Genomic DNA, 13,820 nt, shown 5'->3' with positions numbered 1-13,820 from the left:
GTGGCATAGCTAAAAGACAGAGACCTGGCTAAAAATCATAACAGTGGCATAGCTAAAAGACAGAGACCTGGCTAAAAATCATAACAGTGGTATAACTAAAAGACATAGACCTGGCTCAAAAATCATAACAGTGGTATAACTAAAAGACAGAGACCTGGCTAAAAATCATAACAGTGGCATAGCTGAAAGACAGAGACCTGGCTAAAAATCATAACAGTGGTATAACTAAAAGACATAGACCTGGCTCAAAAATCATAACAGTGGCATAGCTAAAAGACAGAGACCTGGCTAAAAATCATAACAGTGGTATAACTAAAAGACATAGACCTGGCTCAAAAATCATAAAAGCCATAGCGCTAAAACTTTGTGATCTGGTCCAGAAATCATAAATCTTTGACCTTAACTTTCCACTCTCAGCTAATCACAATTTACTTTTCCCTGAAGTTGCTGGCCATAAAGGTCAGAGTTTTATGATCTAAATACATGGCCATTAAACCTTTTTGTGATACATAAAAAAATCTTAGCATGTCATCAAACTCCAGGCCATTGAAACATTCAAGATTACAGGCACACCAACACATTCAATATCGGAATTATTTTTGGAATACCAGTGGAATTCAGTTGGAACTTCATACACTTGGACTTGTAATAGAATGGTTAGGACTATGTGGGATTTAATTGACAATACTGTTAAGTTTGTTTAAATTTTCATTTTTATTCAAGGGAAATAAATTATTTGTTGAATTTTACAAAACTTGTTGCTTTTCATTCTTTTCTGATACTTAGTTTAAGACCATGGATTTGTAACACTTTTAATTAGAATATTTATATGTAAAGATTTTCTGGCCACAAAGTTTAAAGTTGCATAATCTCAAGTCCTGATCATTAAAAAATATTTATATGGTGTGGTGCACTTCTAGAAGTATGGTGATTCTATCCAATCAATTCCTGGCAACGTCGGACATAAGAAGATTAACCTATAACAACTAGATCACTTCCATGTTTTATTGCCTATCCATTTCATCATAATAAATATTCTGGCATCTGAAATGAATGTATAATGGACACATTCATATTGCACATGAATGCTGGAAGTTTGTGTTTTCAGTGACATCTATATGTGGATATTCTTAGATTATTAAACTTAACTTCTATAGATACCTATCTGCTTTGAAATTTATTCAAACTGTTTGAGTAAAATATACTGAAAATATTAAAGATGTTTATGTAACAAATACAAAGCCACAGTATTGTTCTGATGAGAGTCAACGAAATGAACTTATATCACACCTTAATGACCTTCATGTATCCTTACCCTGTATCAACTTTTTCATTCTGCTGAGGCAGGGTTGAGGAAATATATGCAAACAAGAGGCCCAAGTAAGCACAATGTTGTTCACTGGGTAACTGATATAAATCAGCTTTTAAATGCAAATTCATACATGTACTGAAACTGGCATGGAAAGAAAAGACTTATTTACTACATTGTCTAATAATGTTGATATCATGTATCTTTATTTTGTTTTGACTATATACTGTGAAACATTTATTTTGCAAACTGTACCAACAGCCGTTGATTTTTTTTGTTTTGACTATATACTGTGAAACATTTATTTTGCAAAGTGTACCAACAGCCATTGACTTTTTTGTTTTGACTATATACTGTGAAACATTTATTTTGCAAAGTGTACCAACAGCCATTGACTTTTTTGTTTTGACTAATACTGTGAAACATTTTTTTGTGAAGTGAACAAAAAGCCACTGATTTTTTTTGTTTTGTCTATATACTGGGAAACATTTATTTTGCGAAGTGTACCAACAGATATTGATGTTTTTGTTTTGACTATATACTACGGAACATTTATTTTGCAAAGTGTACCAACTGCCATTGATTTTTTTTGTTTCTACTATATACTGTGAAACATTTATTTTGTCAAATGTACCAACAGCCATTGATCTGTTTGGTTTCCACAAACCATATATTTAAAGATGCAACAGTTAATTTTAAATGAAAATTATAGAATCCCTGTTCAAACCCACAAATTTATGTGCTCTCAAAAATGTAATTTCCCTTCAAGCCACAAAAATGTACATCCATGAAGAAAAACATAGTACAGTACAGTACAGAAGACTATACATCACTTGTTTGAACTGGCTATGATAAGATACAAAAGGTTTAAAACTATTAAACAGCAAATTATTTGAAAATGCTTATTATCAAATTGCAAAACAAATGTACATGAATGAACAGGCATCCACCATGCATCTGACAGGTACAGTATCAAAAGTCTGGAAGATGTGATGCTGTATAGATAAGAATTTATAACTCATCTGAAACATTTTGAAGTTAAAGTATAAAATCTTACGAGCAAAGAATTGGGTAAATATCCAACTAGCAGTGAATTTGCTTTACCAACAAATTACAAGGACTGTCAGAGCCTTATTTAAGAAAACTGATGAAAATGTAAAAATTTTAAAGACAGATTGTTGTACAGTGAGAAAATCAGAACTAGATAACTTGTAGAAATGAAAATGTTATTAAAAACTACTGGTATTACTTTGAGGCAGTGGATTTAAATGTGCTGATGTTCATTTGAAAATTTCTGACAGCAATATTCCTTATATAAACTGACTTTACAAAAGAAATGCTCAATTCAGTTTAATGATGCTTCAGAACTCAATCATTTACTGAACAAGTTCCTCATTTCTCCTCTTTTTTTAATAACTGGCAAAATGAAAGATTTACAGACAGTTTTTCTTTTCATTCCACACACCTCTGTATATGAGGACCGATATTTACTGCCTATACTGACATATAAGTAGAGTCCAACAGTAGATAACAGACACAGGTCTGCTGTTTTATAATGTTGTTTGTTCTACTGATAAGGCCAAACACACCACACAATTCGTATAAAGAAAGAAGCAGTGATAAGACATTTTTTCATGAATACAATATGCCCTGCCAAAATATTAAATACATGTCACATTTTGGTACAAAAACTCTGTAATACTTCAAGAACTGTATGAAATCATAGTAACATTTTAGGAGCCATGCCACTATTATTTTATATCTTAATTCATGTTATAAAGACATGTTCCATAGCAGGGTTTCACTATTTATTATGAATGTTTCCTGCCCACGGTTCATACAACCATGGAAAGTTGTTTTTCAAGCAGTTTTCAGGGAGTACTATTTCTTACTAAAACTGAATTTTCTGCATAATTTACATTGTTTATCTATATATAAATGGGTGCAAAAGTATATTAAAAAAACAAACAAGAAACCCCACCTAACTAATTATTGTGCCAATACAGCAAATGAACGCTACTCTTTAAAGTCATTACATGTGTCACACGCATGCCTCAACATCTTCCCATTTTATATACACTGCTGTCTGGCATTTCTGTGCACCTAAGGTTTTTGTTTTCAATATTCAAGCAAAATACATACCGAATTGGACCAATTGGCAAAAATAAAATACAGCAATACTTACCATTTGAAAAGATGCAATTGTCACCAGAATATTCTGTCCAAAATAATATTAATTTTGGACACAGGGGATACCACTCCCCTGTTTTCCTGACTCACGATATGTCGGCCTATTCTGCGCATAGCTTTGAAAAGATGTAATGCTTATCCATCTTACTATAGAAATGAAATATATTACTTTGGACTGTTTCTGTCAGCAGTTCAGTCGAGTAATTAGGTCATGTTTATAGCTAGTTTTACAAAATTCAATGCAAAAATGCCAATAAATGGCAAGAGATATTAAGCAGACTAAACCGATCTTGTAAAAAAAAGTTAGTAAAGTTCAACATTTTATGAAAAATAAGCTATTACGTGGAAGAGAAACAACAATGAATAGGATGTAATGTGTTTACAACATCTTGTTGATGGGGGAAAATTACTACAGAATTTAGAAACAGACTATGCCGGGGAATTTGTTGAGAATTTATGTTCTAGCAGCAAGTAGACACGTTGGGTAGCACACGACTTTGTACATGTGGGACAACTTGCAAAATTGGAAATACAGTTTTGTTTTAAGGTACACATTTCCATCTTTTATATAATGTATTTATTTGTATGATTCTAAAAGATGCATAGTAAATCAATTTTTCTGGGTTACAGGTTCAAGAAGGTCATGGAGTGGGTCTTCACGCTGCCATTTAGAAATCACATTTTTATGTGCATTTTGAGTCTAAATGTGGGATATTTTTGTACACTTTATGAATATCACTTTTCTTAATTAATGTATGATTCTTCTTTCTGGACACAAAATGGATTTTTGACCCAAAATAGCACATGATCAAATGTTTACAGAAATGATGTATCATTGCGCAGAATTACCTGACGTGCAGAACAGGCCGACATGGCGGTATTTATTTCTTCATTATGTTTGAAAACTACATAAACAACAAAAAACAAATTTTAATTTAAAAGCTGATATATTTATTCAGTTTCAATTATTTTGTGACTCAGATAAATTTAAGGAATTCTGGGAAAAGTTCATTGAGTTTTTCAACAAATTTAAGACCTTCCTAAGCATGAAACCAACTTTTTCAAAATTCATTAAGTTTTTCAAGGCAAGCCCTGAAATACAAGGCTATTTCAAGGTTGTATAAAAGTATGCTACCACTGGAAACAAAGCCTGTATGTGTCGTATTATTTTTCTTTCCTGTTATATTATAATGACAAGGGCCTTGGGAAAGATTAGTGTATACTGTGTCAGTAACTAAAGTATTTATTACTGTCAAGTAATAATAATAATAATAATAATGATATCACGTGCTGCTAAATATTAACATTTAATGCTGATAATTAAAATCTGCCAAAATCTCATCATCAACAACCAGTAATCCAAACTAGATTGAAATGTATTAATGTAGTTGTTGCATAGAAATGAAAACAGGATGGACAAACAAACAGAAGGATGGAAAAATGGAATGGCCCTATCTAATATCCCCCGTTTTCAACAAAAAGAGTGTGAAAATAATCATTTCTTCCCTTTCCATTATTAGGGAGTTAACAAACTGTATATCAAACAATTAAAAGTGCATACAATTTTTACAAATGAAAAGAAGGTATTATCATTCATGATAATCACCAATTCATTTCCAAAAACAGTGTTTCTTTATGACATATACACAATGTTAACCAAAAGGATACAAATTTTCGTTACGACATTCATACACACCCTAGCAATAATGTCCAAATTTTTCTCATAGTTGCAAACAGCCAGTCTGGACTTGCAATATTCTGGAGTACCTACGGAAACAGTTACTGCCTCTTTTTTTGCACCAACTTTGCTGAAAATACATAAAATTTCCAGTTTATGCTCAATTCTTAATAATAACAAGGATTATTTGTGAAGGTACAACAAAATTCTCCAACTTTTATCACATGAATCAATATTTTCAAAGCAGTGTTTAAAAAATGTGAAAGTAGGTTACCGATATTCAGATGTATGCATGACAATTATGCAGGATGCCACTGATTTTTAAGCAATTTCAAAGAAGCCATATGTACATTCACTAGGTCACAGCAACTTGATTTTGATGTATGAGAAAGATTTTTACAAAGTGTAGAGTTACTTTCAGGTAATAGGTGAAAAGATATTTGAATTAGAGCCCTGACACAATTTTAAGGCAATTTGTATGAAATCCTGGAGAGTAGGTCAGATCAACAAAGTTTTGGTATGCAAACTGTGTTCATCACAAGTTGCAACTCTTGTTGTTAATAATGATATCTACAGCATGTGATCACTGAATATTATTCCACCTCCTTTGTCCCAAACTATACTTTATCAAAAATCATTTCTGCCTTCCACAATTTAATTGTGGAACATGTTACCAATTGTAATAATTAGTAATCCATCCATTCAAAATTTAAAAACGTACCTGAATCAGGACAAACAGAAAATTCTTTCATGTTAATTTCTTGGTCACTGGGTGGAGCAAGTTCAGCATATATGATAGACAGCCGAATACAGTAGCTTAAATAATGATTTATTCCTAAATTATTTATAACATTAGGTACTGCACACGCAGAAAAGTACAAACAGATGAACACTTTCTGTTAGAATACAAAAAAAAATACAACTCTGAGACATTGTGTTCTCTTTATATTATCCAACCAACTTATAACTAAGACATTACTATCCATCCAGCAATCCAATGTATTGTCAAAATTTATATGCAAATATTTATGGCAGCGCAAACCTTTACAAAATTATCAAAATGATTTTAAAACAAACACAAAGGTCACAACCACAAGTATTCCATCTTTTTTAACCATTAAACAATCCTTAAAACAATGATATATACATTTACTAGAACTGATCAAGTATATTTTTATAATTGTATTTATCTACTTTGAGTTGGTAGGCAATAATTGATTTTAAAATTTATATGTGGTAGGGGAGAGTTTTCAACAAGCTTCCAGCTTTCTGCTGAATCCCCATAGAGATTATATTGTTATAAATCATACATAAAAATGTTTTCTTGAACAAACTGTTGCAACCAAAGTGCAGTTTGATATGAACATCTTTATTCATATATGCTGTAAAATATGAGTTGCAAAAGAGTATCAGGTTCAAATAGCTGCATGTTTTATTTTTACCTGGATCTATTATCATTAATTTCTTTCTTTTCTTCATCTTTCTTTTCCTCATTTTCTTCCTCATCAACAATGGGTCTTTCAGCAAATGTGGCTGGTTTTCGTATACCTGGTGGTGATTCTTCCAGTAAATGCTATGAAGAAGAAAAAAAGAAATAAAACAAGAAGCACAAGTGGGCCTTATCTTCTTCACCTTTTTCATACAAAGATCTATATGGCAAGTGTAGTCATTAGGGATGAATTGGTACACTTTTTCACATATTATTTTGGTCTTTTCATCTTTAGAAGGTCTCTCAGTGGTAGGTAGTGCCCTTTTATGTGATTTACTGGATGTATTTTCAGTATTCATATTGCTCACAAATACTTAGCACCTATTTATTTATTCTCATCCATGACGAGACAACAAAAATACTTTCAGACTACCTGTTAAGATGTCATTGATTTGTATTCAACATTTTAGGTGTAATAAAGTTACTTCATCTGATTTTTTTTCATTCTTATTTATTCAGTTTATCTTAACTCTAATATGGAAACAGTTTTATAGCACATAATCTGTCACGGAATAAGGCAAGAAATTAATTTGGTATGCCTTAAGAATAATGTGGTTAATTGACTCGACAGATGCATATAGCAATACCTAGGGTGGTTCTTTCTTGTTTTTGCGTGACTGAATACATACATCTCATCATAGGCTGCTTGCGGCAAGATACAGTGTGACCCCGCTGTAGCATGCTCCGTTATAACACAAATTTGGATATAACATGGTCATGGAATGGCTCCCAAAATTTTATATACATGTATTTTTCTCGCACATGAAAAAAAAGCATTTTTCTTAAAAGTACGAACAAAAATGTAAACAGTTTATTATCATTCTGGGGAAGAGATCGCACATGAATAATACAAGACGATTGTGGTGTGGCTCCTGAAATTTTATATGTATTTTTCTCATACACAAAAAGTAGTTTTTCCTTTTTAAAAGTATGAAAAATAATGTATAAAACGTTTATTCTGGGATCATGTAGGGCTTCACCAATGTCGCTAACTGCGATTTTATTTTCCTTATTGGCAGCAAAATATACCATCTGGAGATTTTTTTAATTGGTGACATTGTTGGCTGTTTAAACTTGAATATACTAATGGTTTGGAGTGGAGAAATTCACAGGCCCTATGAAAGGAAGCCGCAAACTTTATATAAAATGCACTGTGATTTATCTATTGTTACATATACAATTTCTTGGTCCATACTGACAAACGATCTATAGTGCATTGTTATATCATAATCCCCTTATCTTGGCATCTAGCATGAGTACTGTATGTTGTGAGATATCTGCTTTTTTGTTGTTGACATTTCTGGTAGCAGAGATCAACCAAATGAGACATTATCTCGTAATCTATCTTTCGTCGGATTTTTGGCCGCTCGCTAGTAATTAATATATTTACATAGACTGACATTTGTATGTTGATGGTTAATAAAATTCCTCTTCTCTTCATTCAAAATTAAATCCTTCAGAATACATGTACTCACATTTTCTGTACTAATCTTTGTCATCAGACCAGAACACCTGTGTCTCTATCGTCCATTGACCCTTCGTTAAATTTCTGACACATGCGCGGAAGGCAGCACCACTCCACTACCACAAATGTAAATAATTTTTTAATAAAATTTACTTGTTAGTCTATTCAATAGGCAGGGAGGAACAGTAACAACAATCAACCAAACGATGGCCAATATTTTTTTAAAAATGTACCCAGATAAAATAGTTTGCTGAAATTTCAAAGGAAACAGATTACCTTTGAAGCACTGACTGTTATGAAAACGTACTAAGCAAATGGAAAAACAAATCAGTCTCAATCATGCAAGAAAATTATTTGATGTTGCCGTCTTCATAAGAAACAGGCGTTTGTTTGGTTCTCCAAAGCTGTTTTTTAGTGGTGACTTCAGTAACACATGCACCTTTCATCAAAGAAAGCTGACTACAATTTTCAATAAAAACAAAGAACTTTTTCTTCAAAGGAAGTCATTACCAAACTTAAATAAAAGCTATGGAATCTGATGAATTTTTTTCATTTTCCAACGTGACTGGAACATCTTTACTGTGCCGTGAAAGTTCCTTTATGCACAGGAAAAGTTTATGCTTACAAACGCTACCAATGGCAGCTTAAAATGCAAACTAACTTTTACCAACTTGGGATGCACTAAAAAGTAAATGTGCTTCATCATTCGTTACATGATTGTGCTATGTTTATCCACTGAATTCAGACCTATATGACCTGTTACAAAATTACTGAATATTTTAAATCTCTGTGTGTGTGCATATTTTCGATGGAACTAATTGGTACATATACATGAATCCTGTTTATATATAAATGTCTAATGTATAGCATGAATAGAGTATCAACACCGTGTACTCACCCGCGAACCTCATCATATACATTGAATCCACAATACAAGTGATTCCATCGAAAATATGTACACACACAGCTTTAAAATATTCAATAATTTTGTCACAGGTCATATTGGTCTGATTTCAGTGGAAAAATATAGCACAATCACGTAACGAATGACAAAGCACATTTACTTTTCAGTATGTTCCAAGTCAGTAAACAGACAATCTAATAAACTGGTACATCCCAGACTTAGCAATGTCCGCCATTATTTTCTGTTAGGCCTATTGATTCACTTACAGTTTCAAACTAATTTTATGACAAAATAGTTTACAAGAGGCAGGTAATATATAGCCAGATCACAGATTCTGATCTTAAAATACAAACTGCTATTTATATACTATTGTTAATGCTTCGAAACACAAGTTTGTATGTTTTTATCATCAAAGGATAGCATGCGGAAACTGGGCAGTGATAGTTGCTACCTTACTCGGGAAAGGGTTAATGGTCAATCAGCTATCAAAACTCATGCTTGTGAATGGCAAGAGTTTGTTTGTCTAGCTACTGATATCTTCATGAATACATTTTGCTACAACACTAGAACTAACCAGGCTAAGGTGAGGGGGCATCTCAAAAAGTATGGTAAGTAAATGTACCTCTTTTAAATCATAGGTCGGCTAGAAAAACCAGGATGGTGAGGCTATGATCTGTAGTGTGGCAGTGAAGCGATTTCAACCAACAGTGTATCTGTTTCATCATAGGAATTTCTGAATAGGGATGTATAATTCTGGAGAAGGATGAGGAATTATGACATAATTTCTCAACTCCTGAATTAGGGCCATGTATATTGTGTAATGTTTACATGGACACATGCTTGTGAACCATATATAATTTTCACCATATGACATAGTGTGTGAACCATACTTAATTTACTTTGTGGCATATGGTTGTGTGAACCATACTTATTTTTCATTGTATCATATGGTTGTGTGAACCAATCTTATTTTCCGTTATCATATTTTCTTCCGATTCATATGGTTGTGTGAACCATACTTCTCTTTGTACAGTAAAACCTGTCATGAGCAACCTCTGCTATGAGCGACCACCTGTCATTTCCGACCACAATCGTAATGCACGGATCGATTTTACTATATAAACGCTCTGTTATGAACGACCACCTGCTGAACGCGAACAGCGACCGCGATTTCTTGGCAAAATATGCATTTTGACACTGCTATGAACGACCGCATCGCCAAAAAATCAAAACAGATTGACACCACTGACCTTAACTTAATCCTTTGTAAACACTAGAGCTCGGGATAAATGTAGTATGCACATTAAATAACACTATAGTTGAACAACCATATATCGGGATAAACACCTCTAACCATCATTTAATCCTTTGTAACAAAGACTGCATAAACAGCAAAGATTGCTCTAATAAAGTATTTAAAAATAATTTGTCTTGCTACAGTACCAGTTTTGTGAAATTTACAACTCCAGCGTACGGTGTCTTTAGTAAACTGCAGTAAACCAGACTAAAGTACATGTCACTAACCGCCATTGTAGTGCCGAAGTCATGTGAATAGCCAGTAAGAGTAACATCAAAGGGAGTAATGATGGATATACGCAGTCAATTTAGAGGTTTGTATTTTTTCTTTATCTGTATGAAAACTCACAAAACGCCGGTAGTCCTTATGTCCAAGTGAGAAATCGTTTGAAAGGGCTTCACTGTTGGTTTGAGTACGTCGTTTTCTTTCCAGTTAATCCATAATGCCTGGAGGGTGAATGAGCTCATTGTCTTTAATACTAGTAAGTGAGAATCATTTCCGGATTTTTTTAAAATTATTTTTTATTTCTTTTGTTAGTGTTTCACCAAGCCACAATCTATTTACGTGGGTGCAGATGGTCGGAACATTTGTTTATCGAGCTATAACGCTGTTGATTTAATGATTTAAACTTCGTCTCAGAATAAATGTACAGTATTGTTTCCTGATGAGTTAATTATGTCTTTTAGTTTCATTCATTGGTACATAATATATATTTATTCCACAATTCCCCAAAACCTGAACAAAACCGATAGTCTTTATAACGTCAACACTAATAACAACGGCAGAATCTCCGATGAAAAAATGAAAAATTTTAACACTGGAAGAAAGGATTAATGTCATTGAAAGAAATGAAAAAGGCAAGACCACTCGCAAAATAGCAGTCAGCTTAAGCGTCGGTAAAACGCAAGTTCAAAATGTAATCAAAGACAAGAAGTCCATCAGAAACGAATGGCAGAAAGGTGCACAAGCACAGAGGAAATATGCCACGGCACGACGGACAGTTTACGGAGATCTGAATGAGCGAGTATGGGAGTGGTTTTGTGTTGCAAGGAGTAAAAACATACCAGTAAGTGGAAAGTTGATTCAGGAAAAGGCAATAATTGAGATACATGTTCAGACCAAATAGCTGAGTAAAACATGTGAACAAAGAAGTATAATGGATTTCTTTTAAAAAAACAAGTGAATAAGTGTATAAAATAAGATATATACATCATATCTAACTGTTCATTTTTTGTAGATATTAATGTGATGTTGAAATATAAATTTTATTCTCATTGTCTGATAGATGTATATCTTTATTATATAAAGATATTTTGAGAGGAATGCATGCATTATTTAACAAGATTCATGAATAAAGGATATGATACATGTACAGTGAGTATGGGTATTATTTATTTTTCAACAATGCTAACTATTGACCCTGAAAACCAGTCCATTTTCACACACCTCTTATGAGAGACCACCTGTCTTGAGAGACCGCTTTTGGTTGACAGAAGGGGCGGTCTCTCATAACAGGTTTTACTGTATAATATGGTTGTGTGAACCATACTTATTTTATTTGGTATAATACAATTCTGTGAATCGTTCAAAAATACCTATGTCTGGATAATTTTCAGCTGTTGGGTTGAAACAGGTGATATTTGATATGTTGATGAACTGTGTTTCTATTTAAAGCAGGGGTCTCAAGCATGTGACCTGCCAAGCCTCATCCTGTGGCTACTCAAAATAATTGGCGTCACAAGGTGTCATGAGAGATGACAAAGGTGGTGTGGTCCTTGGACCATCATTAATGGTCTCGTGCAACCCTCAGGGTGGTTTGAGTTTTAGACCCCTGACTTAGTTTTAAAACATAGAAAATAGCTTTTGCTGACTCAATTTATTAGTTGTTGTTGTTGTTGTTGTTGTGGGGTTTAACGCCATTTTTCAGCACGATAGGCTATACATGGCGGCCAGTATTAATGGTGGAGGAAGAACCCGGAAAACCCCGGAAAGAACCACCGACCCACGAGAAGCTACTGGCAGGCTTTCTCACATGCCCACATTGGCTGAATCTTAGACTCGAACCGCCGCAGACAGAGGTGAGATGGCAGTGATCCGTAACGAAGAGCGCTTTAGACCACTCGGCCACTCGGGGCCCCCAATTTATTAGTCACATGTGCTGAAGTAGCTGATATTACTATAATTATGATGGACGATCTCTGTTTAACAATATTGACTGATAGAAACTTTGGGAAAGTGTTGACTATTTTTATTATTTATTACAAGCTGCCAAGCATTGTCACCAATTTAAACAGTTTGGGTGTTTCGTAACACTGGTTAATAAGCAGCTATAAATTGCTGACACCAAGTGGAGGCGGCGAATTCCAACTTTTCGATAGGCAATGGTCTCGGACTGACATTCCACTCCAAAAGAAATGTCCTATTATCAAAACTAATGTGGGAATAGTCAGACGATACTCGGATTACATAAACTAGGCAACTTTCATTAGACGTAAATTATTGTCTAATTTATTATTCGTTTATTGGTTAGTTCTGCGAGAATGCGGTATGCCAGTATAATTATACCAGACACAATATTTATATTGACGTTATTAATTTCAAAAGGTATCTACTAAAAAGAATATTTGTATGATTCAATGTCGTTCCATTTCGTAAAGAAAATCCTTGTTGCGCTTTGAAGACCGACATTAACAGACAGGCGTGAATTTCTCTTTGACATATTGTTACAGATTGACTTTTCTGCTTGTTGTACCTTTAGCCTAGCTGGATCTCTTTCATAGGGAAGTTTCCCTTTCTTGGTGTTTCTTATATCTTCCACAATGCCCATTGCAACAGCCGTCTTTGAGTTCAATCACTAGCCGAAGAGATTTGGTGAGATCCGAATTATATGTTCACCTAAATCTGTGATAAAATCACCAATACGGACTGGAACGGAAGTAATCCCCCAAACGGAATTAAAATATACGTAAGATGTTTGTACTCAATAATAACTTTTCTATCACGCTCTATGATCATAGCTCTAAGCAATAAAACATGTGCAGTAAAATTGAAACCAAACATTAAAAATGGAGAATCTTATACATAATGAGCCGAATACACACTTTCGCTAGAAAACCAATAAATTAAAACAGTTGATTGTAAATAATGCTTAATAAAGAATAAAAACAAAATATATAATAAATATTTTTGCTGACACGAAACATTAATCGAAATTGTTATTTAGATAAGTAATGATCTTTTTGACAGACCCCCCCCCAATTCCTTTTTAGCAGCATGGAGGGTGAAGAAACCAATTTTGGAGAAAGCCTTCTTTGAAAATAAAGCTTCATACGAAAAAAAAAATGAAAATGCAAGGTCAATAACGTCAAACCGGAGCCTCTAACAGACCGAAATTTTCTTTAATTGGGTTAGCTCATTTTGTTACTTTACCTTTGTCGTTCGTCTTTTCGAATTTGAATATGTTTGTTTACCCGTCGGACACTCAATTT

General features: G+C 33.6%; 1 protein-coding gene across 1 annotated transcript in view; it reads right to left on the bottom strand.

Moving 5' to 3' along the window:
• Positions 1 to 13,222, bottom strand: part of LOC149775769 (uncharacterized) — a 54,940-nt gene extending 41,718 nt beyond the window's left edge. Inside the window, exons 1-3 of the mRNA XM_089943417.1 lie at positions 13,085 to 13,222; positions 6,620 to 6,750; positions 5,196 to 5,307 (exon numbers count right to left, since the gene is read on the bottom strand). Coding sequence (XP_089799543.1) covers positions 5,196 to 5,307; positions 6,620 to 6,750; positions 13,085 to 13,159 — 318 coding nt within the window. The 5' untranslated portion in view covers positions 13,160 to 13,222. The remainder of the gene's footprint in view (positions 1 to 5,195; positions 5,308 to 6,619; positions 6,751 to 13,084) is intronic.
• Positions 13,223 to 13,820: the final 598 nt, after the last annotated feature.

Source organism: Sinohyriopsis cumingii, chromosome 19 (assembly GCF_028554795.1).
Source record: "Sinohyriopsis cumingii isolate HCF-2022 chromosome 19, ASM2855479v2, whole genome shotgun sequence".
Taxonomy (NCBI): Eukaryota; Metazoa; Mollusca; class Bivalvia; order Unionida; family Unionidae; genus Sinohyriopsis; species Sinohyriopsis cumingii.
This window is presented reverse-complemented; position numbering and strand designations above follow the sequence as displayed.